This window comes from Elgaria multicarinata, chromosome 13 (genome assembly GCF_023053635.1).
Source record: "Elgaria multicarinata webbii isolate HBS135686 ecotype San Diego chromosome 13, rElgMul1.1.pri, whole genome shotgun sequence".
NCBI lineage: Eukaryota > Metazoa > Chordata > Lepidosauria > Squamata > Anguidae > Elgaria > Elgaria multicarinata.
In genome coordinates this window covers 12486479-12512742 of record NC_086183.1, presented here as the reverse complement: position 1 = coordinate 12512742, position 26264 = coordinate 12486479, and the positions used below count along the sequence as shown (strand labels likewise).

At 46.2% G+C, this 26264-nt stretch overlaps 1 protein-coding gene across 2 annotated transcripts; it reads left to right on the top strand.

Moving 5' to 3' along the window:
- The first annotated feature begins 1928 nt into the window (after window positions 1–1928).
- On the top strand, window positions 1929–25480 carry FCN3 (ficolin 3). Of its 2 annotated transcripts, XM_063140489.1 has the most exons (9): window positions 1929–2047; window positions 4550–4672; window positions 9754–9798; window positions 10872–10907; window positions 15867–15994; window positions 17857–17986; window positions 22093–22227; window positions 24122–24419; window positions 25155–25480. In XM_063140489.1, the coding sequence occupies exons 1-8, from the start codon at window positions 1957–1959 to the stop codon at window positions 24397–24399; spliced, it is 966 nt and encodes a 321-aa protein (XP_062996559.1). In that variant the 5' UTR covers window positions 1929–1956; the 3' UTR covers window positions 24400–24419; window positions 25155–25480. The 2 variants fall into 2 exon arrangements, with proteins under 2 accessions (XP_062996559.1, XP_062996558.1); XM_063140488.1 differs by having other exon boundaries at window positions 24122–25480.
- Window positions 25481–26264: the final 784 nt, after the last annotated feature.

The following is a 26264-nucleotide window of genomic DNA, read 5'->3' as shown; positions in this document are numbered from 1 at the left end:
TGTGGATGCTGCTCTTTCGGCCACATATGGATGCGGATATATAGTAGTATATATAGTTAGTACATATAGGACATAAGAATGGTAACAGATGGACAGTTCCTAGTGCTACTGCACAAAGGCCATTGTGCAGCCATTCTGTCTTGCCCTCCTTAACGTGGGGCCGGCCCTACCATTAGCCAGAGTGAGGCGGCTGTTTCAGGTGGTGGGTGCTGAGTGGAGGGCACAGATCAATGGCAAGGTGTTGGTGGACAGAGCTGTGGACGCCCAAGCAGTCTGCCCTGTGCTCCCTGAACAATCTTGCTGCCTTCGTTTGTTTGTTTGTTTGTTTGTTTATTTATTTATTTATTTATTACATTTATATACCGCCCCATAGCCGAAGCTCTCTGGGCAGTTTACAAAAGTTAAAAACAGTGAACATTAAAAAGTAAACGCAATTTAAAACCATCAGAAAATATAAAAACAACAGTATAAAACATCAGTATCCATTTAAACAACAACAGTTCTGGGGTCCATTAAAAATCAAACAAATTTAGCATATGTTGTTAAATGCTGTTAAATGCCTGGGAGAAGAGAAAAGTCTTGACCTGGCACCGAAAAGATAACAATGTTGGTGCCAGGTGAGCCTCATCAGGGAAATCATTCCATAATTGGGGGGCCACCACTGAGAAGGCCCTCTCCCTTGTTGCCATCCTACGAGCTTCCCTCAGACTAGGCACTCAGAGGAGGACCTTAGATGTTGAGTGCAGTGTACGGGTAGGTTCATTTGGTAGAGGCGTTCTGTTGGGTATTGTGGTCCCAAGCCATGGAAGGCTTTATAGATTAAAACCAGCACCTTGAATTTGGCTAAGAAACATATAGGCAGCCAATGCAAGTGAGCCAGAATTGTTGTTATATGTTTGAACTTTCTGGTTCCAGTTATCAATCTGGCCGCTGCATTTTGCACACATTGCAGCTTCTGAACCATCTTCAAAGGCTGCCCCACATAGAGGGCATTGCAGTAATCTAATTTGGAGGTTACCAGAGCATGGACGACTGAAGCTAGGTTATCCCTGTCCAGGGGTGTAGCTGGGCCACCAAATGGAGTTGGTAGAAGGCACTCTGTGTCACCGAGGCCACCTGGGCCTCAAGTGACAGAGATGGTTCTAGGAGAACACCCAAGCTACAAACCTGCTCCTTCAGAGGGAGTGCAACCCCATCCAGAACAGGTTGAACACCCATCATCTCGCCAGATGGTGGGTGTTCTGTTGGCAGTAGAGGACGCCGTCCTGTCTCCATGTTTGACATAAGATTCAATTGCGAATCCAGTCAGCTTCTGGATGTTGAAGGCAGGGTTGTTATCTCTTTCTTTGCTTCAGGCAGCAAAACAGCTTGGACCATCACTCCCTCAACAGATTTTTGTTTTTTTATGGCAAGAAAAAAGTGGGTAGAAAGTTTAGAAATCACGGGAGCGTTACTAATGGGGGACAACAATGATAAACGTCCATGTTCGAGGGAGGGCAACTACACAATGGAAACTTTGTCCGGGAGCGCCCAAAGAGAGGAAGCACAGCCAGCAAACAGATCCAAATTTCATCCCTTTCTGGATTCCAGGCCTGTGTGTGCAGCAACACACACACACACACACGCTCACCCCAGGGAAGCATAAGCGAACTTCTCTGCACACAGCCAAGTTGTGCAAGGTGGGTACAATTCCCCATTAAGGAAGTGTTATCGATCCAAATTCTGGGACATGTTGTGCTAATTGGAGGAGGAAAATATTTGGCCTCCTCACCACTCCGGGTGGTCGCCAGCAAACGGGAGATTAATCTCTTTGAAGGTTGACTGGAAACAATGGTGGGAAATCTTCTGTTTACTTTCCGAGATAAGCCACCGGCATTTTCATGGTTGCCACCAAGTATATAGGGAGGAGGACAGGGAGGTGGGGGAGAGTGAATTGCAAAGAGCGACAAAGAAGAGATGGATTCGGTCATACTTCTAAGGGTTTTTGCAACCTTGCTCTGGTTTTCCACCTGCGTGGAGGCAACCGGCGATCCCAACACATGCCCAGGTAGGAGACTGTTCATTTCGAAGAGGGGAGGCTGCTTTTTACCATGTCAGACTTAGTTCAGTATTGCCTATGACAGGGGTGGGTAGAAGAAGGTAGATTGGGATCTGTTGGGAGATCCCTGGGAGATTTGCAGTAGATCACAAAGGTTTCTGACTCTGAATTATTTGACTACAGCAGCATGAACAACTGAAGCAGAAAAAAGAGAGGAACAGTGGCAGAGGTGGGAAGGGAAAGAGAGGGGTGGAAGAAGGGGTGGCAGAAAGTAAGAGAGAAAAGGGTGGCAGAGAGAGAGGGAGAGAAGACAGAGAGAGAGAAAGAGAAGAGGGTAGCAGAAAGAGGAAAAGTGGCTGCACTTTCAACTCTGGCTCCACCTACAGACAGATTCAGCCCTGCCCAGCGCCCGCATGCAGCCTCCCCACATTACCCCAAGCCCCCATCTTGACAGTGGCACTTTGGCACTGTGAGGCTTCGGGCTCCCGCATTTGCGCTCCTTCCCAGCATCTGCACGGGAAGGAACGCAAGTGCGGAGTTGCCGCCGCCACTGCTGCTGCGCTCAGCAGTGGGAGGGATGGAGGAGGGACGAGGCAGCCAGAGGGGGACAAGGACAGGGATGCGGGGTGCCTGAACCACCTCTCCTCCCTCTGACCTCCCTCTGGCTGCCCGTTCCTCCCCCCTCCTTTTTTAATCTATCTGCGAAGCTGCACAGATACAGATAAAAAAATTAAAAATCGGGGGGAGGAATGGGCTCCATCCTCCCCCCCCCAATTTTATTTATTTATTTACAAGGTCGCACGGGGATCTCCTGAGCTCCTGGAGGTCCGCCCCCTTCCCTGTCCAGTCGATGGTGACCAATCAAGGGGTGTGGGAAGAGCAGAGAGGCAGAGGGAGCAGGAAGAGCAGAGAGGCTGCAGAGGGTGCAGGAAGAGCAGAGAGAGAAGGTGCAGGAAGAGCAGACAGAGGCAGAAGGTTCAGGAAGAACACAGAGGGGCAGAGGGTGTAGGAAGAGCAGAGAGGCAGAGGGTGCAGGAAGAACAGAGAGAGGCAGAGGGTGCAGGAAGAGCAAAGAGAGGCAGAGGGTGCAGGAAGAGCAGAGAGAGAGGGTGTAGGAAGAGCAGAGAGAGGAGGAGGGTGCCGGAAGAGCAGAGAGAGAGGGTGCACGAAGTACAGAGAGAGGGTGCAAGAAGAGCAGAGAGAGAGAGAGGATGCAGGAAGAGCAGAGAGAGAGGCAGAGGGTGCAGGAAGAGCAGAGAGGCAGAGGGTGCAGGAAGAGCAGAGAGAGAGGCAGAGGGTGCAGGAAGAGCAGAGAGAGAGGCAGAGGGTGCCGGAAGAGCAGAGAGAGGCAGAGGGTGCGGGAAGAGCAGAGAGAGGCAGAGGGTGCAGGGAGAGCAGAGAGAGAGGCAGAGGGTGCAGGAAGAGCAGAGAGAGAGGCAGAGGGTGCAGGAAGAGCAGAGAGGCAGAGGGTGCAGGAAGAGCAGAGAGAGAGGGTGTAGGAAGAGCAGAGAGAGGAGGAGGGTGCCGGAAGAGCAGAGAGAGAGGGTGCACGAAGTACAGAGAGAGGGTGCAGGAAGAGCAGAGAGAGAGGCAGAGGGTGCAGGAAGAGCAGAGAGAGAGGCAGAGGGTGCAGGAAGAGCAGAGAGAGAGGCAGAGGGTTCAGGAAGAGCAGAGAGAGGCAGAGGGTGCGGGAAGAGCAGAGAGAAGCAGAGGGTGCAGGGAGAGCAGAGAGAGAGGCAGAGGGTGCAGGAAGAGCAGAGAGAGAGGCAGAGGGTGCAGGAAGAGCAGAGAGAGGCAGAGGGTGTGGGAAGAGCAGAGAGAGAGGGTGTAGGAAGAGCAGAGAGAGGAGGAGGGTGCCGGAAGAGCAGAGAGAGAGGGTGCACGAAGTACAGAGAGAGGGTGCAGGAAGAGCAGAGAGAGAGGCAGAGGGTGCAGGGAGAGCAGAGAGAGGCAGAGGGTGCAGGGAGAGCAGAGAGAGGCAGAGGGTGCAGGGAGAGCACAGAGAGAGAGAATGCCAGGTGAGAAAATCAGGAAGATGGAACATCCTAGAATGTGCAGGGGGAGGGGGTGGCAGGAAGGCAACTGGCTCAGAGTCCTTCCTGGCAGTGCCGGTGATTCCCCACTATATAGCAATAAAATGTCGAGGTTTGGGGTTGCCTCAAGCCAGAGCCCCCAGTGCTATAAAACAGGAGTGTCCATGTGTGTCCATGTGTAAGAAAATGGGTGTCTTTTATCCCTTCTCCACTCCCAAAAATTAGGAATAAAATGGAGTTTGCTTCTTCTGCTGCCCTGATGCCCTCCCCTTTCTGAGTGGTCATTTGGAGGCATGTTGGATGCGGGGGAGCCCCGGACTTTGACACACACACACACACCCAAATTCCAGCCCTAGTTGTCCCAGCAACCCCAGCCAGTACAGCTAAAAGTCAGGAATCCTGGGACTTTAAGTCCATTGAATGGCTCAGAGTCTGGAAGGAACACCCAGGTTTCCGTTGTAATGTCATCTTTCCACAGAGGTGAAGATGGTGGGCCTTTCCGGCGATGAGAGGCTAGCCATTCTGCAAGGATGCCCTGGATTTCCTGGAGCAGCAGGGATTCCCGGAGCGAAGGGGGAGCCTGGACTACGTGGCCCAAAAGGTACTGAACTAGTGTGGGGGATGTCACACTGAGGGATCCACCAAGTGCGGGGGAGGGCAAGTGTCTTACTTTACAGGCCGTAGTCCTCTTATTGAAAGGTTGCCAGGGAACAGTCCTCTATTTAAAAGCCTGCTCTGTCTGAAAGGCTGCCCAGTCCAAATCCAGTTTAAAGATAAAGAACACTAGAGCAGGAGGCCTCGGAGTTGCCCATTGGTCAGTATCTGGACATCAGATTGAGCAGGCCAACAGATCTGCTGGGCACAGTAATTTCCCCACTCGCTATGGTGAGATATATTGTGTGTCTACTTAAATTATCGTCATTGGGCAGCGGAATCCAATAGGGTGTTGAGGCCTCCATGAAGAACCTCAACTCCGGGGCCTTCTCTGCAGCGGCACCCACCCTCTGGGAAACCATCCGTCGTGGGCCTTTTTCTGCACTATAGCTTATTTTGGTTTATGCTGTTTTTTAATTTTTTTGAAGTTTTAAATCTTGACTTGTTGTATGTTATGGTTTAAATTGTAAAACTGCCCCAGAGGGCCTTGGCTATTGGGCAGTATAAAAATGTAATAAATAAATATAAATAAATAAAGCCTTTTTCTTAAGCTCTGCCAATTCCCATCTGTAAGTGGTGCCCACCACTTACGGAATGAAGATTTAGCACTGCGGGGCGGAACCGGAAACAAATGAAAACGCTTGTTTCTGGAACAGGGCGTAAGGGAGCTCTAGCAACTGAGAAATGAGCATTTCCACTCCTTTCAGGGCTTCCTCTGGGAAGCGGCAAATCTCTGTTGCACAAGTGGTGGGTACCACTTGCACGGTGGAATGGACACGACCCACCATTTGCACAACAGAATCTGTGGGAATTGAGCACCCCATTGAGACGCCACTCAGTATTTCTAAGTTTGTATCTATGTGTAGTCAGTTTATTCTGAATGTAGATTCTTTATCCTTGGAGTCCCAGGCCTCTAAACACAATGTCATGTCTAACCCTACTGCCCCTGTTTTGGGAGAAGATGTTTCAGGTAATCAATCAGAATCAGATTCAGAACTAGAAGACGCAGTGCCAGACACCAGCCAGCCTGTACCAGTGAGGGAGGAAGCTCTCACGGGCGATTCCCCAGCTGGGAGTCAGCCCTCTCCAGAGCTCCTCAAGGCCAAATCCTCCACACTCAGTGGGAAGTGAGCTTTCTTCCGGAGGTGAGCGTCCCGACAAGTTAGCTGATGCTAGGGTCCGCCGGAAGCTCAAACGCATGGGGCGGAAGGAAGGTGTGAGAAAGTCAGTTCAATTGCACCAGAACCAGCCTCCACACCTGGCTCTCTGAAGTTACGGGCGTTTGGGAAGTAGCTTCCTATTCTTCTTGAGCGGACAATTGTCTTGCTTAGTTTGCATAGTTTTGCCTAGGGGGACGTTTCCAAGAAGTTAGACTCTCTTCAGGTAGAAGAGACATTTGTTGCTTAATAAAAGTTTTGTGGATTACTTAGCAAGCCTCGTCATTTGCCTCCCATTGAAAGCAGGAGTTTTCTGAGAAACACGACACACGATGCCAGAGAAGTTTGTCCTTTCTTTTGGGGCCGTGGCTCAGTGGTAGAGCACGTGCTGCTCTATGCTTTTCATGCGAAGGGTCTTGGGTTCAGTCCCCAACTTCCCCAGGTAGGGCTAGGAAAGAGTCCTGCCTGAAACCCTGGAGAGCCGCTGCCAGTCAGAGTCAACAATACTGGGCTAGAAGACCAATGATCTGACTCAATATAACAAATCAAAAAGGACAAAGGCCCCAATAATGATATCAATATAAACACTTCTAGTGGTTGCCAAATTTTTAATAGAAAGATTCACAAGTACATTGTGAGAATTTCTATTATAAATTTGGAAACCAATTGGCCCAGTGTTATTCTGTAGGTCTCTCCTACAATAGGAGTGTTTATACCCAGCTAGACGAGGGGGTGAAAGGGCGACGATCTTGCGATTTTATGATCGCGAGATCGGCGCCCTCGTTTACATGCGGCGCGCAACATCACGGCCGCCATTTTGTTTTAGTTTTTAAAGGAGAAGGAGCGCACAAGGAAACAGTACGGTTTTTTTTTAAAAAAAAAAAAGCTCGCTCCCCCCACCCCACCCCCGATGGGCACTGAAGTCCTGAGGAGCTCTGTGCCCCATGCCCAGCTCCTCGCAGTTACTCGTGAGGAGCCAGGACAAACCGCAGCACCCGGCCACAAGTCTTGGGATCAACCCGGGACTGCAGAAAAACCAGGCTGGAAGGGTAGGGCAAAATCCCGGAGAAACGGAGAGATTATTCCTCCCTACCCCCAGGATCCCATCTGGATGCACCGGGATGATCCCAGGGATAAGCCCTCATCTAGCCATGGTCAGAGTATAAGGCAGCTTCCTATGTTTCTAACCTACCCCACCCCCAGCCCACCCTGGGTCTGCATCAAAAGGTTTGTGGAGGAAGCTGTGTCCCCCACCCAACTCCTCCGATAACAGCAGTTTCAAGGTGAAGGGATTTAGATCAGGAAAGCTGCATGGGGAAAACAGGTTATATGCCCCCTTCGCCAGTACGGTTGTTCTGATCAAAATTTAAAAACCCAGAAGCTGCTTTAATGTTTTGCTTTGTGTGTTGTTTTTTTAAACCAACTCCAGAGATCTGATCCCAAATCTGCTTTTTTACTCAGGTGGCCACTTAACATATTGCTAAAAAGAGGAAATGCATCACCAAAAATAGGACAAAGATTTGCTTAAAAATAGCAGATGCTAATGTATATGTATAGACGCAAGTTTGACTATCATTTAAATCAGTGGCTCCCAAGGGGGCAGCAGGGGGATGCTAAGAGGCAAGGGGGCAGCAGGGGGGCGCTCAAGGTGGTCTTTTCCAAGAAGCGCCTCTCCAGAAGGTCTTAAAACCCAGGGACATTTTTATGGGAGAAGGTAGCTTGGTCCCAAGCCATATAGGGGAAGAATCCACACATGTATTAATGCTGTTTAAGAAGAGTCCTTTTAACGGTGAATTGAAATGTTTCAAAAGCACCAAAACGCTAATGAAGAGATATACCCTGCTTGGTGTGCCCCGCCACGCTGGCTGCAAAACAGATCACTAAACGTGGTGATTTAAGTCTCATATTAAGTGACTTTAAACTAGACATTGGGAAACTGGTATCACTTCATCAAGCCCATCCATCACATTAAGAATTTACAGAATAGTGAGGTACCCCAGAGAGCTTTGGCTATGGGGTGGTATATAAATGCAATAAATCAAATCAAATCTACCCTAGTTACTAAATGTGATATCTAATATACTTGGTAAATGACTATCAGACTTTGAAACAATGATATCACTGGATCAAGTTCATCAGTTACGTTTAATTGAATAAACTAAAAAAAAATGTAATTGGATTTTGAATAAATATTCAATTAATTGTTACTGTTTTGAATGTTATTGTTGTTATCTTCCTTAGTGGGTCGTTGAAAACCGCTATTCTAAATAATGATTTTTATAGGATAGGGTACTGGGCATGTGTTTGTGGAACCAAGGGGGTGGTGACCTGAAAAAAGTTTGGGAACCACTGATTTAAATTTTGGGGAGCCACTTATGAATCACAACGCGCCATCAAGAGGACAAAAGGAGACACTAATTTGCATAACATTTGCATGTGTTAATTTATGTATATAGATGCAAATGTGGAAATTATTCTGATAATAGAAATACAGATTTGAACAGAACAGCCTTTCAAACAGAGGATGGCCACCCCGTTTTTGCCCCTTAATGTAATGCATGCAATTGTTCTGGGTTCACAGGTATTACTAATCAGAAATATCCGGAAATTGGCCATGTCCCTTGAAGGATGCCATGTCCTTTGAAGATTGTTAATTCAGTCCTCAAGACATACACTTCCCACTATCTCTCCAGCAAAGTAGAGGTTTAATACCTATAAGGATGGAAAAGGCACAGACTCAAACTGGTACCCAGGTGGAACTACTTCTGTTAACCCAGGCCTCAAGATAAATTTATACATATATGTTAGCTCGACACTTCATTCCTGCCATATAAGTTCAAGATGGTGGTAGCCAGGCCAGGAGTCGGCCTTTTCAGCAAAACGTTAGCTCTTCCTCGCAGAAGAGGTTGAGATCAGAAAGCTCCAGCATTGCTGAGTTTTCAATAAGGCTGAAAAACTTCCCTTTTTCGCCACGGATTTTCATTTACTGAGACTGCTCTGCCTTATATTATTATATTTCCATTTATAATTGCTTGCTTTTTTTCCCCGATCAGGCAAACTCTTTTGAGCTTATCAGAAAGTGATATAAACATTCTTCAGATAAAGTAAAGAGGTAGTTATTATTTGTGGGTGTGGGCATTGATCTTCTCTCTGGTTTCATTATAAACTAGTTGTAAAATAGATAAGGTTTGAATTCCGTATTTTAACCGATATCAATTTCTGATGTGTGGTTTTATCCTGGTTTTGCTTTTTGCTTTTATATTGTGCTTTTTATATTGTATTTTGTATTTGTGTTTTTAGATTGCTGGTTGTTTTACTATGCTCTTCATGGTTTTAATTTTTGTGAACCGCCCAGAGAGCTTCGGCTATTGGGCGGTATAAAAATGTATAAATAAATAAATAAATAAATAAGGTTGGGACAGTATAATAGAAAAACCATTATTTGTCCATTGCCTACCTCCAGTATTCAAGGCAGTAAGCCTGTGTGCACCAGTTGCTGGGGAACATGGGTGGGAGGGTGCTTTTGCACCATGTCCTGCTTTGTTGGTCCCTGGCCGATGGCTGGTTGGCCACTTTGTGAACAGAGTGCTGAACTAGATGGACCCTTGGTCTGATCCAACAGGGCACTTCTGATGTTCTTATGTCTACTCCTCTGGCAGAGGTCTTTCCAGTTAACTGCTACCAAATCCTTTTAACTGGGGATTGAAACTGGGACCTTTGGCATGTAAAGCACGTGCTTTACTACTTAGCTATGGTCCCTCTTCTAGGCTCTGGCTGCTTCTCATTCTAAGAGAATGCCCATGTTTTCCAATGCTGTTCTTTTGTCACTGAGACTCCACAGTGCCCTCATAGTGTCCTGCTTCTCTTTCAGGTGACATGGGGCTACCTGGGAAGCAAGGACCAAAAGGGGAAAAAGGTAACCCTATTCTGATTTTCTTCAAGGGGCTGAATTCCAGAAGGTAGTCATGTTTGTCTGTTTGTAGCAAAAACAACAGACTGAACACTTCACAGACGAGAGTTGGCTTCCAAAGAACTACCCAACCAGCTCTACACAGCCAAAGGGACTTTGTATTTCTTGAACAAGAAATACCCCTACACAAGGACCGGCCCTACCATTAGGCAGAATGTGGTGTCTGCCTCAGGCATCAGACAATGGGAGGCGGAGAAGAAGAGTGATGGGTTGGAGAACAAAGCGGTGTATTCCTTTCATATAAGTTTCTACAGTTCAAGGATTATAACACCCTAATTTAGAAAAAAAAGAAGACTTTTTTTCTTGGGACCTATTGGGAGTGAGTTTGGGTTCTCTAGCAGAGTTTGTTCTGCACCCTCATCCACATCCATCCCCAGAACCGTGGGGTGGGGCGGGGGAAGCCTGCCATGACAATTAAACTGGCAAAGTAAATTAACCGCTTATTGGTTCTACAGACATGTCCAAACCCCATAATTTTTATATATGTACAGGCAGTATTTGGGGATGATGGGAGTTGAAGTCCTACAATATATGGTGACAAAAGCTTGGGAATCCTGGGTGTCCTATTCGGCTGGGGCATGAGGCTCACGGGATCAAGACAAGGCAGGTCTCTCAAAGTAGTAATCAGGACCGTGGATTGCTCCCAGAGGGCCCTACTGGCTGAGCTATGGAAAGATGCTGCCTCAGCAGGGAGACAAAGCCATCTGGCACCATAAAAATCAAGCAATGCCTGTTCTGTGTTCGTCCCCAACTCCTTGAAGGAGCCGGCTGTATACTTTAGAGGGCCCTTGCACGGTTCCAAGTTCTTTGACCCACAAGTTCTAAGAAATGGAGGGAGGGGCTGCTTGAGAGATTCGTCCTCTGACTCAGAAGCTGGTGGTCAGGGAAAGTAGCCTCCACTTCTTCCTGATCTCAGTCTTCCTCAGAGCAGTGTGGGACCCCAAGGTTAGAGGCCATGTCAACGAGTGCCGGGTTGCTGTTATTTGCTTAGTAACGTGTTTGGTTTCTTTAAATGCCAGGTGAACCGCAAGACATTTCATCCCTCTGCCAAAATGGTGAGCTTCTTGATTGATTGATTAATTGATTGATTGCATTTATATCCCACCTTTTTTCCTCCCAGAAACTCCTCCTCTTCATTTTATCCTCACAACAACAGCCCTGTGAGGTAGGCTGGGCTGAGAGTGTGTGACTGGCCCAAAGTCACCCAGTGGGTTTCCATAGCCGAGTGGGGACTAGAACCCGGATCTCCCAACTCCCAGTCCAACACTCTAGCCACTATGCCACACTGGCCTCTTCAAGGAAATCCCCCACCCCATGCCTAGACTTACTCCGATATTGATAGTAGCACCTCAGGACTGCAGTAATAAGGAAATAAAACAGTTCTGAGTTTTTCAAAGCCTGAAGTAATTGTCCTATCTTCAAAGGAATATGCAGACTTTGAAATTTCGCAGCTTTTCTTTCTTTCATTCATTGCATTCTTCCCCCCCCCTTTCATTATATTCACTTTAACATTCCCTTTTCATGGTAAGGAGTGAAGCTGAGGTAGTGATAAAATCCTGACATCACTACACATGGCAGAGGCTACTTCTTAAATGCGTCAAAAGCACCAATGAACAAAGCTTCACATGTCTTATAAATGTAGTCTAAAATAGGTCAAGGGGTGGCTCTTGAACCCCCAAACCAGTTAAAAATGTAGAGTAGCAATGATAAATTGTGAAATTGTGATTGTGATTGTCAGAATATTTGTAGATTAAAACTTGCAGAGTTACTGAGGATACGTGGATCGCAAAATAGAAAAGCTACCCTTTCTATGATATTTACCTTACCATATAAAACATGAACAAAACTGGCATTAAACTCATGGCAACAAGGGAAAGGGCATTCTCAGTGGTGCCGCCCCCCCCTCCCAATTATTGAATGAGCTCCCCAACAAGGCACGCCTGATGCCAACATTGTTATCTTTTCAGTGCCAGGTCAAGACTTTTCTCTTTTCCCAGACATTTAGCAGCATGTGATGAGTGTTTAATTGATCCCAGATCTGTTTTTTACGTTTGACTGACAGCTCAATGTTGTTTTTAGAATCATAGAATAGTAGAGTTGGAAGGGGCCTACAAGGCCATCGAGTCCAACCCCCTGTTCAGTGCAGGAATCCACCGTAAAGCATCCCTGACAGATGGCTGTCCAGCTGCCTCTTGAAGGCCTCTAGTGTGGGAGAGCCCACAACCTCCCTAGGTCACTGGCTCCATTGTCATCCTGCTCTAACAGTCAGGAAGTTTTTCCTGATGTCCAGCCAGAATCTGGCTTCCTGTAACTTGAGCCCATTATTCCGTGTCCTGCACTCTGGGAGGATCGAGAAGAGATCCTGGCCCTCCTGTGTGACAACCTTTCAAGTATTTGATGTATGTTGTCTTTGTGTATAATGTCTGTTTTACGTTTTTATGGTTTTAAATTTTATATTTCGTTTTTAACGTTTTCATCTTTTGTAAACCGCCCAAAGAGCTTTGGCTATGGGATTTTCATATGGATTTTGAAACAGTGTAATGGCTAAACACTGCTGGTGGAAATGAAAACTGTTCATTTACCTCTTCTCTCACTTTGTCAGGTAAAAATTACCTCATGTTCTAACCACACAACACACACACCCCATTTCCCTACCCTTCAGCCACCAAGGCCCCAGTGCCTTAGTGTTGTTCCCCGCCTCGATCCAGAGGGAGAGGCGGGTAAGAAATTATTATTATTATTATTATTATTATTGTTGTTGTTGTTGTTGTTGTTGTTGTTGTTGTTATTATCTCTCTAGGCAGCACCAGGCATCTGGGTCTAGCTGCCATTTTAATTTCTTACCATGCTCCAAAGTAACACTACAGCCAGACACTCACCAAGCAGGATAGAATACTTTGAAAGCAGCTTGAAAACAGTATATGAAATGCGTCTTGGGCCCCAGCAGTTATCAAGACCATTATAAACTATTATAAAGCAGTAGTGTAGACTAGGGATGTGCTCCGCTCCGATTAGGAGCGTAGAAGCAGTAGCGGATTGGCCTGCTCCGCCTTACCCAGAGGCGGAGTAGGAGCGGACCGCGGACCCCCTAGAAGCAAGGCGAAGAGAAGCGACCATTTTTCGGAGCTCCGAGTTCAGTCGGAGCGCTCCGGTCGCCATCTTGAAAACATTTCGCCATAGGATTGCATTGCGGCAAATAATCGCGCATAACTACATTGTTTTTGAAGCTATCGTTCTGGAAATTCTTGTGCACAGAGAGTCGTGGATGGGGGTCATTTTGAGACCACTCTCACCTCTCTGCGTGCTGTGGTTCACGTGCAATAATTTTTTAAAAATCGGGTCAACCGCGGGGCTCAAACGGCGTTTCGGCTTTTCGCCCATAGGATTGCATTGAGGGAAAGAATCGGGGATAACTGGGGGGGGGTTTAAGCTATCGTTCTGAAAATTCTTGTGCACAGAGAGTCGTGGATGGGGGTCATTTTGAGACCACTCTCAACTTTCTGCATCGTACGGGTCGCGGGCTAGAAGTTTTTTAAAAATCGGGTCAACCGCGGGGCTCAAACGGCGTTTCGGCTTTTCGCCCATAGGATTGCATTGAGGGAAAGAATCGGGGATAACTGGGGGGGGGTTTAAGCTATCGTTCTGAAAATTCTTGTGCACAGAGAGTCGTGGATGGGGGTCATTTTGAGACCACTCTCAACTTTCTGCATCGTACGGGTCGCGGGCTAGAAGTTTTTTAAAAATCGGCGGGAAAAATACCTTTTTCAAAGGGCTGAGGGGCAGAGTCAGCTCCCGGTCATGATGATCCCAAAGTTGGAGGAGGGCATAGGCAAAACAGGTAACTTGGGATTCTGGGAAACTTCTCTTTCTTCATCTGAACGGGCTTTTCCCCGTGTTTTTTAACACAGTAGCCCCACCAAATGCACAAACACAACCTGAAATCATATACTAAGCCAAGAATAAGAGATAGAAAACACAGCACTGCTCCCCACCCTAACCTTGGTGAACAACTGAATCGATGTGGTGCAAGGGGATGAGCTCCCCTAGGGCATCTCATCGTGGACGTGCCCCCACTCTCTCCTGCACTGGAAGGCCATAGAGCCTTCCAAAGAGAGTAAAACGGTGGAGCAATGCCTATCATGAGTTGAAGTGAATGGTCACTTTTCAGTGGTGGAGCAATGCCTGTTATGAGTTGAAGTGAGCGTTTTACTTCTTCTCAGAGCTGTTGGTGGCTGTCTTGAACTGGCAGCTACTTCCCCCTCCCCCGGGCACGTCCCCCTATTGCTGGTAAAAGACAGATATAGCCTTTTTTTTTTAATTCTTCTTGCTGTTTATTGAGCAACACTGCTGCTTTTAATTCCACCCCTCCTTTGTTTATTGATTGATTTATTCCATTTTATATGCATTACTGGCTTATCCTTGGCTCCCTTCCTTATGCCCCCAGAAATGCCAGCTGCATGCCTGCCTGCCTTCCCTCCCTCCTCCCCTGCCCACCTCGCAGGGATGTTGTGTGTGGGGTGCCCGATTTTCAAAAATTCGCCAAAAATCAGGGGATGATGGGATTGCCTTGAAACTTGGCGTGTGTGTGTATACGCCCATGAGGTGTCATGGTGCCAAACGTGAGGTTTCTAACTTCAACGGAAAAAAAGTTGTTTACTTTTTTAGCTTTCAATGCAACCCTATGGGGGGGCAAAAACGGAGCTCCGGATCCGGATCCGGAGCTCCGAGCGGAGCGGAGCGGAAGTGGGCGGAGCGGGGGCGGGGCGGAGCGACCCGCTCCGAAAAATGGCGGATCTGCAAGTGAAGCGGAGCGGGGGGTCCGTGCACACCCCTAGTGTAGACCCTGCCTACATCAGGGAAGAAGGTAGACCGTCTGCTTGATGCTACTTGGTGCATTAATGGAGGCCATCAACAGAGAAAGAGTCCATTATGGAGTCCATCATGGTGCACCGGATAGTGGGAGTTCAACCTGTTCTGAAGGAGCAGGTTCGTAGCTTGGAGGTTCTCCTAGAACCATCTCTGTCACTTGAGGCCCAGGTGACCTCGGTGGCATGGAGTACCTTCTACCAGCTTCAGTTGGTGGTTCAGCTATGCCCCTATCTGGATGGGGATAACCTAGCTTCAGATGTCCATGCTCTGGTAACCTCCAAATTAGATTACTGCAACGCACTCTACGTGGGACTGCCTTTGAAGATGGTTCAGAAGCTGCAGCTTGTGCAAAATGCAGCGGCCAGATTGATAACCAGAACCAGATGGTTCAAACATATAAGACCAATTCTGGCCCACTTGTATTGGCTGCCTATACATTTCTGAGTCCAATTCAAGGTGTTGGTTTTAACCTATAAAGCCTTACACAGCTTGGGACCACAATACCTGATGGAACATCTCTCCCAACGTGAACCTACCTGTACACTACGCTCAACATCGAAGGTCCTCCTCCGAGTGCCTACGAGGGAAGCTTGGAGGATGGCAACAAGGGAGAGGGCCTTTTCAGTGGTGGCCCCCCTATTATGGAATGATCTTCCTGTCAAGGCTCGCCCAGTGCCAACATAGTTATCTTTTTGGTGCCAGGTCAAGATTTTTCTTTTCTCCCAGGCAGTTAACAACATATGCTGAGTTTTTTAACTGACCCCAGAATAGTTGTTTTAAATTATATTGCTGTTTTTATGCTTTTAAATTTTTTGTATGTTTGTTTTTAATGTCCACGGTTTTTAACTTTTGTAAACCGCCCAGAGAGCTTCGGCTATGGGGCAGTATATAAATGTAATAAATAAAATAAATAATAAATAAATACTTTGCCCAAGGCCCTCCTCAAACAAACCCTGTGGTGGCCACCTTGTTTGTACAGGTGTGTGCATGTGTGTATATATTACGAAGACCATGAGATCTAGGCACATGAAACTTGGCATGAATAATAAGGTGATTTTTTAAAAAAGAATTGGAATTGCTTGCTTGTTACCTTTCCTTTTTCTGTTCCCATCATGTTTCTATTGTCCTTTGGCATCGTTCTTCAGGGTCAAGGAACTGCATGGACCACTTGAGCAAAGGGGAGTTCTTCAGTGGCTGGTACACCATCTATCTGCCAGACTGCAAGCCTCTGCGGGTCTTCTGTGATATGGATACTGATGGAGGGGGCTGGCTGGTGAGTTGCAGTCTCAAGATGAAGGCACCATAGTCTTAGGCCTCAGCTAGACAAGGGGGTCGGAGGGAGGCGATCGTGGCTGCAATTTTTGTCTTTTAAAGGAGACGGAGCGCACGAGCACTCGTGCACAACTCGTAAGTGTCTTTTTTTAGAAATTAATTTTCCCCGCTCTACCCACCCCCAATGGGTGGGTTACTCGCGAGGAGCCAGGACAAACCAGGACAAACCGTGATGCCCGGCTACACGTTCCGTGGTCTCGGGATCAGCCCGGGACCACGGAAAAACCGGGCTAGAAGGGTAGGGCAAAATCCCGGGGAAATGGAGGGATCATCCCTCCCTGCTCCCGGGATCCCCTGGGCATCATCTGGATGCACAGGAACGATCCCAGGATGATCCCTGGGATAAGCCCTCATCTAGCTATGGCCTTAGTATGCATTCTATTGTAATAGGGAGTTTTGCTTCTCTTGGTTTTGATCACAGCTTATTGCCATGTTGCAGGGATTACAGATTCCGCACGGTGCTCCCCGTCCCCCATCTCATCTAAAACGGAAAGAGCCACTTCTCAAGACAGTGAATATGGGCCTGTTCAGATAACACACTAACACACCAAGTCATGGTTAGGTCACTGAGGAGGAAAATAAAATTCACAGTATTGTCTGGTATCAAGGGAGGCTGAGCAAAGCAACAGCCATTTTGATTATTTCTTCTTCTTCTTCTTCTTCTTCTTCTTCTTCTTCTTCTTCTTCTTCTTCTTCTTGAACTCTTGGGATCTGTTCAGACAACACATTAAGCCATGGTTAGGCCTTTTCCAGCAAAAGGTTAGTGAGCGTGTTCAAATCATGGTTATGTAGCCGCCATGATTAGGAATGGATCACACGACACACTGTCATGGTTCACATGACACGCTAAGCCATAATACTTAGCTCAAAATGCTTAGCACATTGTGTGAACAAGCCCACTGTTTTAATAGTATACATAATGACATGAACCTACCCGTACACTGCGCTCAACATCTAAGGTCCTCCTCCGGGTGCCTACACCGAGGGAAGCTCGGAGGATGGCAACAAGGGAGAGGGCCTTCTCAGTGGTGGCCCCTCAATTATGGAATGATCTCCCCAACAAGGCTCACCTGGCACCAACATTGTTATCTTTTCGGTGCCAGGTCAAGACTTTTCTCTTCTCCCAGGCATTTAACAGCATTTAATAGCATATGCTGAGTTTTTTAACGGACCCCAGAATAGTTGTTTTAAATGGATATTGTCTGTTTTTGTTTGTATTTTAATGCTTTTGATGGTTTAAAATTTTGTATATTTGTTTTTAAGGTTCACTGTTTTTAACTTTTGTTAACTGCCCGGAGAGCTTCGGCTATAGGGCAGTATATAAAAGTAATAAATAAATAAATAAAGTATACCATATCATTACACCATATATGTAAATGGCCCTTTACCACAAGAAGGTTTCATTCCAAAGATAATGACTAATAACAGACAAAATGCACAAAATTATTCAATAATGAATGAAATTATTCCAAAGTCACAGTTAGGGATCTATGGGTTTTGTTAAATTGTGCACTGCCCAGAGATCCTTCATTATTGCACAGTATAAAAATGTAATAAATAAATAAATAAATACGTTGTGCCTGTATTTTGTGGGTTGTCAGGTGGTTTTTGTTCCATCATTGTTTTTTAAAACCAGAATTTCATCCTACTTGCACTAATGTGCATTAACACAAATCCTCCCGAAATGTGAAAGACTGGTCTGCAAGTCCACAGAATCCACGCAATTCGGAAAAATCTGCAGGTGGGTTTCGGAGAAATACAAACACGTTTCTCAGTGGTGTTTTCCCCACATCTTTTTCTCAGGTATTTCAGAGGCGATGGGATGGCTCCGTTGATTTCTACCGCACCTGGAACGCCTACAAGAGAGGCTTTGGGAACCAGCTGTCGGAATTTTGGCTGGGCAATGACCACATTCACCTTCTCACCCGTGGGGGTAATGTAGCCCAGTCTTTTGATTTGAGGAAATTTAGTTGCCAGGAGGCTCTTGGGAGGGACCTGCTATGCCTCCGTGAGCCTCAGGGAGGCAAGAGAGAGCTGCGCTTTTTCCTCATAACACAACAAGATCAATTCACTTGCAGCAGCCTGTCTGTGCAGATGTTCACAATAGGACATCCGGTGAGGTTTTTGAGTTATAACAATACCCCCAAAGTGGGGAAGAGATCAGGCCTGGTGTTAGCAGCATTGGATATTAGGGTGACCATATGAAAAGGAGGACAGAGCTCCTGTATATTTAACAGTTTGTTTATTTATTTATTTATTTTATTACATTTATATACCGCCCCACAGCTGAAGCTCTCTGGGCGGTTCACAAATTGAGGGCAGGGCTCCTGTATCTTTAACAGTTGCATAGAAAAGGGAATTTCAGCAGGTATCACTTGTATATATGGAGAACCTGGTGAAATTTCCTCTTCATCACAACAGTTAAAGCTGCAGGAGCTATACTAGAGTGACCAGATTTAAAAGAGGGCAGGGCACCTGCAGCTTTAACTGGTGTGATGAAGAAGAAATTTCCCCAGGTTCTCCATATATACAAAGGACACCTGCTGAAATTCCCTTTTCAATACAACTGTTAAAGATACAGGAGCCATGTCCTCCTTTTCATATGGTCACCCTACCGGGTATCCTAGGGCAGCTGCTAGGCCCAGGAGTTCCTACCAGTAACGTCACCTTCCCAGGTACTCCGCGTGGAGCAACTGGGTTTGTGAACCTCTATTTTAATTTCCCACAATGTCCTGGAATGACACTATGTTGAGTGTTCCAGGGCATTGTGGGAAATTAAAATGGCAGCTCTTAGCCACCCTTGGAGTGATGATGCCACCGCCATGAGGGCAACATCATTGAGGGAGGCATCAACTTAAGAGCAGGACCACCAGAGGGCATGTTGTCGAGGCCCCTCCTCTTACCTGGAACCAGCTCTGAAAGTGATGTTACCTATTTAAAACTAGACAGAACACTCAAATTATGATTATATATTGCCAAGGGTTCCAAACCTAGCAGGCTACCATGTACAATTTATGTTCAGACCACAGAAACCAATTCATGCCAGAGGGAGATAGTGCTATGCAATATCAAGCCCTGCAATTGGCAGGCGGCAAGAATCCTCTGGATTGGTTGGGTCTAATATAAAGAAGAGCCTGGCTGATCATCATCATCATATTGATGATGATGAAAATAAAACCGATATCTGTGGCCACTTATGCATCATCATAAAAGAGAGCAAAGAGGTCAGAACTGCCTAAAAAAAATACATATAGATAGCTGCAAATTTAGAATTAGTGGGTTGGATCTAGATTTAGTCATATTTAGAGTAGATCCATTGAAATCTACTCTTAAGTATGAGTAAAGAGATCCAACACTATTTCTAAATAGGGGGGGAAGCAAAGGCAAGCATGAACAGTGAGTGTTTTAATTTTACCCCAGACTACAGACTGTTATGGGAATCATTGATATAATAATTCTGCTGCATTGGTGAAACTCCCCACCCACATCACATCGCTATAGGAATACCTGGGATGCAGCATACCCCCATGGCCTGGTAACTACACAGCATGCAACAAATTAGGCAGTGGTGTGGTGCTTCTTCCTCGCTCCTGAGTCACTGCGAGAGACCTGGCTTGGCGCAGAGTTTTTTTCTGAGGTCTGGAAAAACGGCAGACATTGACAACAAAGAACAGACTGAGCTTGACCAGCAACTTGATGGTCTGGTTAGAACACCTACAGGATATATAGAAAGCTTGCCTAAAGTAGTTAAGAGGGGTGTAAATGCACTCAAGAACCTTCAAGTTAAATGTGCACAGAAAGATGCAAAGTTCTACGAAGAAGTTCATGAACAGGAAAGAAAACACGCTGCTCTTTATGAGCCCTTGTTTGATAAGAGGAGTGAAACCATCAATGCAGTTTGTGAACCTCCTGAAGAAGAATGTCAATGGAAAACAGATGTTGGAGACGAAATTTCAGAAATGAAAGAGAAGGCCAAGCTGGAAGAGGAGAAAAAAGTTCCAGAAAAATATGACCCTAAAGGAATTCCTGAATTTTGGCTGACTGTATTCAGAAGTGTCGACTCACTCAGTGATATGGTTGAGGAACATGATGAACCTATTCTGATACTCTTCAAAGAAAAATCATGACAGCTCCTTATCAATGATTCCATGTTCCTCCCACACAAAGCACAAAGTACCAACTGCAGAAGGATAACATGCACACCCTCCGGCGGAAATACATTAGCACAAGGGCGTTTATGGCCTGCTAGTGCAGCCATGTTTCCTGTTCTGCAGAGGAGAATTCCCTATTTGATGGCATATTATTATTATTATTATCATCATCATCATCATCATCATCATCATCATTTATATCCCGCTTTTTTCCTCCAAGGAACCCAAGGCAGCATACATAATCCTCTTCCACTCCATGTTATCCTCACAACAACAACCCTGTGAGGTAGGTTGGGCTGAGAGTCTGTGACTGGCCCAAAGTCACCCAGTGAGCGTCCATGGCCGAATGGGGACTAGAACCCGGATCTCCCGACTCCCAGTCCAACACTCTAGCCGCTACACCACACCGGCTTTCTATTTGAAGAGCCATCCAGCCCAAGTCCAGTTTAAAGTCCCATGAGAAGGGAGATCAAGGGTCTTGAAGTTGCCCATCAACATTTAGCAACTGACCAACTGACTGAGAGCAAAATATATTCTTTTTAAATTATGGTGACTGGGTTCTATCCAGACTTAGCCATAAAGCAACAGTTTTCCCCCACACCCCTACATTTGAAGTGTTTTTACTGTGTTTTATAAATGTTATGCAATTTTTTGTAAGTCAATTTCAAGTTCATTCTATAAAGAAAAGCAGAGTATAAACATTTCAGTGAATAAATGAAGTCGCCAACATTCAAGAGGAGATTTTACGACAGTCTATTGCAGCAAAAACAAGACACCAGCTTACAGGATGTTCCTATACATGTCCAGCCAGAAGTAAGCCCCATTGAGTTCAGTGGGGCTCACTCTCACGAAAGAGTATTGTGTATAGGACTGCAGCTTTAAATCTAGCACATTTGTCATGTCACAAGAATCACGCAAAAGGATTCTGAGCTTTTCTAGATGAGGCCGTTTAACCTGTTTTCTACTTCTAGTTTCACTGCAGAATTAAGACTGAAACTCTACGTGGATTATTTTCCTTTCTTGCCTTTCCACTACATGACCTCTAAGGGCATGGCTAGACGGGGCAATATCCCAGGGATCACCCCGAGATTGTCCCTGTGCATTCACATGATGCACAGGGGATCCCGGGAGCAGGGAGGGATGATCGGAATATCCCCAACCCTTTCCCCCCGCTTTTCCTGTGGTCTCAGCATGATTCTGAGACCGTAGGACGTGTGGCTGGGCATCGCGGTTTGTCCCAGCTCCTCACAAATAACCGCGAGGAACCGGGCACAGGGCGCAGAGCAACTCAGCAGCTCCGTGCCCATCAGGGGTGGGGTGGGGGGAGCAGGAAAATATTTTTTTTATTAAAAAAAAAAAGACCTTCCTTTTGCGCAGGAGTGCTCATGCCCTCTTCTCCAATGAAAAAACAAACAAAATGGCGGGCGCAAAGTCCTCTTCTTCCCTGGACATCACACGCCATGTGTAGACAGAGGGGGAGATCTCACGATCACCATATCACGAGATCCTCCCCCCTCCATCCCTCTATACCCGGTAGGTCTAGACATGCCCTAGGTGGTACTATCATGTAGTGGAATAATGCAACTGCGCAGAACCATTGGTCAGGGGAGTACCGCTTAGTTTTACCTTTACAAAAAAATCCTGGATTTTCCCTGCTATAACTGCCCCCACCCGCCCCCGGTGAAATTGCTTCCAAAAAATCAGAAGCAAAACTAGATGGGAACGATATCATCTAACGCGCCCGTAAACAACCATGAGTGAGGAATGACAAACACACAATAGCAACCTCATTTAGAAGTTCTTTGCTTCTCCGCATCTTCTTAACAAGCACTGGTTGAATGGCACAAGAGACAAAAATGATGCTGAATTTGGGCCCTCTTTTCTTTAGGAGAGTTCCAGCTCCGGGTGGACTTGGTGGACTTTGAGGACCTCAACACCTTTGCTCTTTATCAGTCCTTCGCGCTCAGCGGAGAAGATGAGAACTACAAGCTTATCCTGGGACAATTCTTGCATGGCTCAGCAGGTGAAAGACTTCAGCTTTTAATGGTTGAATTCACTAGGCACATTGTTTTAACTGTTTTAATAGTTTTATTGCTTTTAAATTATATATTGTTTTATTTATTTATTTATTTAATTACATTTATATACCGCCCCACAGCCAAAGCTCTCTGGGCGGTTTTAACTTGGTTTATGGTTGAATTTGTTTTTAGCTGTGTATATTTACTGCTTTATACTGTATGCTTTTATCTGTACGCCGCCCTGAGATCTTATTGATCAAGGGTGGGATATAAATGTTTTCAATAAATAAATAATTACATGTGCTTATTCCGCCAGCTTTCTCAGTTCATCACACGAGAATGGCAAATTTACCACCTTGAGTTTAAAGTTGTAAAGGGGAGGGAATGAAATCAGAGAGAAATTGAGCTTCTTCACTCGAGCGTTTGAAAGCACGCTTGTGATTGGCCAACTCATGGATCCTTTTGACAATGCCGTTTTTCTCCTGTGCGTCTCCCACTCATCTCCCGCCATTTTTTTTTTGCTATAAAATAATCATTAAATGCCACTCTTTTGAGCTATAACGTTATTTGTCACATTTTTCTGCCATGTGCAGGAGGGGGTTTCGCTGTAAAATGCCCACTAGAGGCCGCTGTCCCACTAAACTGAATGGGCCATGTGGCGGCTTCTCTTCCTGCTTCCATGTAATTGCAGCTCGTTGTAGAAGCGGAAAAGATGCAGTTTCAGAGCCAACGGTAAGGGGACGCGATTCCCCTCCCCCCGCCCAGTTTGAAGGAGCTCATTGAATCCTGGTCAGTGGCATCGTAGTAAATTCTGAAGTGCAAGCGCTCATCATGCCCCAGAGAGAGTCCAAAAATGCAGGCAGCTGTGTCGGCCCACATCAACAAACCAGTTCCACCATTTTCTCTCCACCACAAGCAGGTCTTTTAATAAAGCGAATGGGCGTGAATTACACATTCATTCAAAAGCCACCCCAAAATTCTTTGTATTACAACAACAGGGCATAATATGTTGCTGTCGAGGGGGAAAATAATTTCTCCCAAACTACTGTGAGAATTGCAGGTAAGCTAAGGGAGAACAGGGAATTCTCAGGGGGGGGGCAGATGACATCAGCATGCCTGCTAATAAAAAAGTGCTGGTGTTGCATCCCTGAGAGCCTTGCCTCCGCTACACCACTGATTCTGGTCAACTCTTGATCATTTAACGTGCTGTGTTATGATGGTGATTAGGGGTGTGCATGGACCCCCCAATCCGCTTCGTGGCCCGATCCGGAAAATCTGGATCGGGCCCGATCCTCTTCGCGCCGCTCCGCCCGTCTCCCGCTCCGCTCTGCGGAGCGAGATCCGGCTTCGCCGCCGTCACTATATCGAGGCAGTGGCGGCGCCGGCGGCACCAGAGAAACCAGCCACCCACCCTGCCCCCTTACCTTCCTCCGTTGCGGGATTCAATTGAGGCCCCGGTTGAAGCCGGAAGAGGCCTCGGCCTTCACTTCCAGCTTCAACCGGGGCCTCAATTGAAGCCGGCGATGGAGGAAGGTAAGCGTCCCTCCTCCCTGCTCCCTTACCTGGTGCTGCCGCCACCGCAGCCGCATGGATGGCGGTGCCGGCAGCGCCAGATTAGTCCCCCTCCCCCCCACTTACCTTCAGGCGAAGCTCCAGATTGAGGCGATCCTCTTCGCCTCGATCCGCCGGCCCCCCAATCCTCTTCACCTCCACCTTAAGGGTAGGCGAAGCCCCCCACTCCGCTCCTGCTTCTCCGGTTCGAGGAGAAGCGGAGCACATCCCTAATGGTGATGGTGATGTGAGGGTGGGAATGAGAATTGATTTGCTTATGGAAGCCCCTCCCCCCCACACACAAAAATGCTGCAAGGCATGCTTACCCAACACCCTTGTGCTTTGCAGGTGACTCTTTGTCGGTCCATAACGGACATCCGTTTTCCACCTACGACAAGGACAATGACAGCGGGACACAGAACTGCGCCGTCAGTGTGCATGGAGCATGGTGGTACATAAACTGCTATAGTTCCAACCTGAATGGGGGCTACCCAATTGGGGATCGGAAGGAGCAGACGTATGGCATTGACTGGGAGACTGATAAGGGAATCGTCGTCTCGTACAAGCACACGGAGATGAAGATACGCCAGATGCCATCTGACGGCCCATGGGGCAATAAAAAATAAGTAAACAGAATAAGCTCTATGTATGTTTTCATATTACACAAGCTATTTTGCTTCCAAAAATTCTTTCAATTTTTTAAAAATGATATCAGAAAGGAGCTTCATAAGAGAAATTTATTAACCTTGTCTGCTGCAAATAGATAAGAAGCAATAGATTTTATCCACACAGATATCAATAATACTAATGTTTATAATAATATCATCCAATTCAAAATACCCCAACAGTTAGAATACTTAGGCTGTAATCTAATACTTGAGAGTAAGTCTCACTGAACTCAGTGGGACTTATTCAGTATTTTTCTCCTTGATTTCCATTATTGGGTATTTTGTTGAATTAATCTGGTATTTTGAACTGGATGGCTTCTGCTGCTGCTGCTTCTCCTCCTCCTCCTCCTAGAATCATAGAATGGTAGAGTTGGAAGGGGCCTACAAGGCCATCGAGTTCAACCCCCTGCTCAATGCAGGAATCCACCCTAAAGCATCCCTGACAGATGGTTGTCCAGCTGCCTCTTGAAGGCCTCTAGTGTGGGAGAGCCCACAACCTCCCTAAGTAACTGATTCCATTGTCGTACTACTCTAACAGTTTGGAAGTTTTTCCTCATGTCCAGCCAGATTCTGGCTTCCTGTATCTTGAGCCCATTATTCTGTGTCCTGCACTCTGGGAGGATCGAGAAGAGATCCTGGCCCTCCTCTGTGTGACAACCTTTTAAGTATTTGAAGAGATCTATCATGTCTCCCCTCCATCTTCTCTTCTCCAGGCTAAACATGCCGAGTTCTTTCAGTCTCTCCTCATAGGGCTTTGTTTCCAGACCCCTGATCATCCTGGTTGCCCTCCTCTGAACCCCCTCCAGCTTGTCTGCATCCTCCTTGAAGTGTGATGCCCAGAACTGGACACAATACTCAAGATGAGGCCTAACCAGGGCTGAATAGAGAGGAACCACATTCTCTTCCTCCTCCTCCTCCTCCTCCTCATCTGAAATCTACTGCACTACTGATGGTTGACTACCCAATGAATGGATATGAGTGCCTTTATACTGTCAAGTGTGGAAGTCCATCTCTATTCTAATTCTGTCTGCTGTGGACGGCAAGAGATATCTCAATCTAACTACTTCATTGATTTTCAATAATTGTGCAATTTGCCAGGCTTAAATAAACCATTCTTTATATGCAATCGGTTTTCTATTTTTCCAGTTCTTGGCTATAATAGTTTTTGCTGCTGTTAACAGGTTAGATATCGTTGATGAATTTTTGGGACCTCAGTTTGAAAGAGCTCTAATAACATTGCTTTAGGGTTAAGGGATAAGTTATATCCTGTTGTTTTAAGAACTTCTCTCTTAACTTGGTTATAAAAATCTTGAATTCCTGGAACCCAGGAGTACAAGGTAGCGATCTTTCTTTTTTCCAACCCTGCTGTGTGAGCTCTTTTAAGAGGAGAGAACAGAATGGGGGACTTTACACATGCAAAGCAAGCACTGCTCTGGTTTAATGGTGGGGCAGTGGGGACAAGAGAAGTCATGTAAAGACATGAGCATGGTTGGCAAACTAACCTGCAAACTGTGAAAATGCTTTGAAAACTGGTTTACCCAGAGTATTTATTTATTTATTTATTTATTTATTACATTTTTATACCGCCCAATAGCCAAAGCTCTCTGGGCAGTTCACAAAAATTAAAACCATACTAAAACAACCATCATGTTAAAAGCACAATTACAAAATACAGTATAAAAAGCACAACCAGGATAAAACCACGCAGCAAAATTGATATAAGATTAAAATACAGAGTTAGAACAGTCAAATTTAAATTTAAGTTAAAATTAAGTGTTAAAATACTGAGAGAATAAAAAGGTCTTCAGCTGGCGACGAAAGGA

Coding starts and splice junctions, on each gene's coding strand:
- FCN3 (XM_063140489.1), top strand. CDS start 1,957: ATGGATTCGGTCATACTTCTAAGGGTTTTTGCAACCTTGCTCTGGTTT. Junction 10,908..15,866: donor TTCATCCCTCTGCCAAAATG/GTGAGCTTCTTG, acceptor ATCGTTCTTCAG/GGTCAAGGAACTGCATGGAC. Junction 15,995..17,856: donor CTGATGGAGGGGGCTGGCTG/GTGAGTTGCAGT, acceptor TCTTTTTCTCAG/GTATTTCAGAGGCGATGGGA.